This window comes from Penaeus monodon, chromosome 29 (assembly GCF_015228065.2).
Source record: "Penaeus monodon isolate SGIC_2016 chromosome 29, NSTDA_Pmon_1, whole genome shotgun sequence".
NCBI classification, from domain to species: domain Eukaryota; kingdom Metazoa; phylum Arthropoda; class Malacostraca; order Decapoda; family Penaeidae; genus Penaeus; species Penaeus monodon.
In genome coordinates this window covers 12,338,145-12,339,078 of record NC_051414.1, presented here as the reverse complement: position 1 = coordinate 12,339,078, position 934 = coordinate 12,338,145, and the positions used below count along the sequence as shown (strand labels likewise).

Genomic DNA, 934 nt, shown 5'->3' with positions numbered 1-934 from the left:
ATGCAATCCCGGCTGATTTATTAATAATGAAATAGGGTATTTGCTCATATTGGTAACCCTGAACTCTCCCGTTCGATGAAAGGTTTTGAGAGCGATTGTGAATATGTCAGCTGTAAATGACAGTTGACTTTCCGATGGTCGGGTGTGACAAAATCCTTCCCGAAAAAAAACTGAATATGAATCTGGCTGTAAATTGTAATTAAGCCAGCATTAGACGTACCAACCACTCTCCGCAGGGAAGGAGCCGTTTAATATTACGGTTTGCGTGTGCGGGGCTCCCCGCACCCTTTCCTGGGGACTGAATTGCACCAGCGTTTTAATTATACGGCCGTTAACTAGAGTGTTTCAGTGGAGATGCAAAGTCGCCAGCGATTTTTTATGAGTCCAAAAATCTTCCGTATTTCCATGAATACGTGGTGACTTTTCTCAAAATACTCAAGTAATCAAATTTGCAATATTCTGATCAACAACACATAATATTCAGGTAGCCTCCGTGGTTGAGTTTCGCCCTGGGTCGGAATCCTTTGTAAAGGAGCTTACTGCCGTCAGAGATCAGTTGGTCAAGGTCATCCTAGTTTACGCCAGGTAAGCATATGCTTTATTGAATGAAGATATTGTAATAAGCATGCCATAGAGAAATATCTTTAATGACACACTCAAACTTCGACTGGAATCTCAAAGGTTATTGTCATCTCAACGCCAATAGTGTTACTGTTTCTCCTACAGCCGTGAAGACGCTGAAACTATATTCCATGACGCAGACTATTTGAACATGACGGACGGCGATTTCGTGTGGATAGTGACGGAGCAGGCTCTGGACTCCGCTCTCGTTCCCATCGGCACTCTCGGCTTACAGCTCCGATACGCCCACGATGTACAAGCCCACGTTAACGACGCATTGTAAGTGCCCATAGCCGAAAAAAGGACATTTTCT

At 43.9% G+C, this 934-nt stretch overlaps 1 protein-coding gene across 1 annotated transcript in view; it reads left to right on the top strand.

The window, feature by feature from the left end:
• The window catches only part of LOC119591961 (glutamate [NMDA] receptor subunit 1-like), a gene marked incomplete at its 3' end in the record, with an annotated part of 29,363 nt that overhangs the window by 9,631 nt on the left and 18,798 nt on the right, over positions 1–934 (top strand). The window contains 2 exon segments of the mRNA XM_037940715.1: positions 485–585; positions 727–900. Of these exon segments, the coding sequence (XP_037796643.1) occupies positions 485–585; positions 727–900 (275 nt within the window).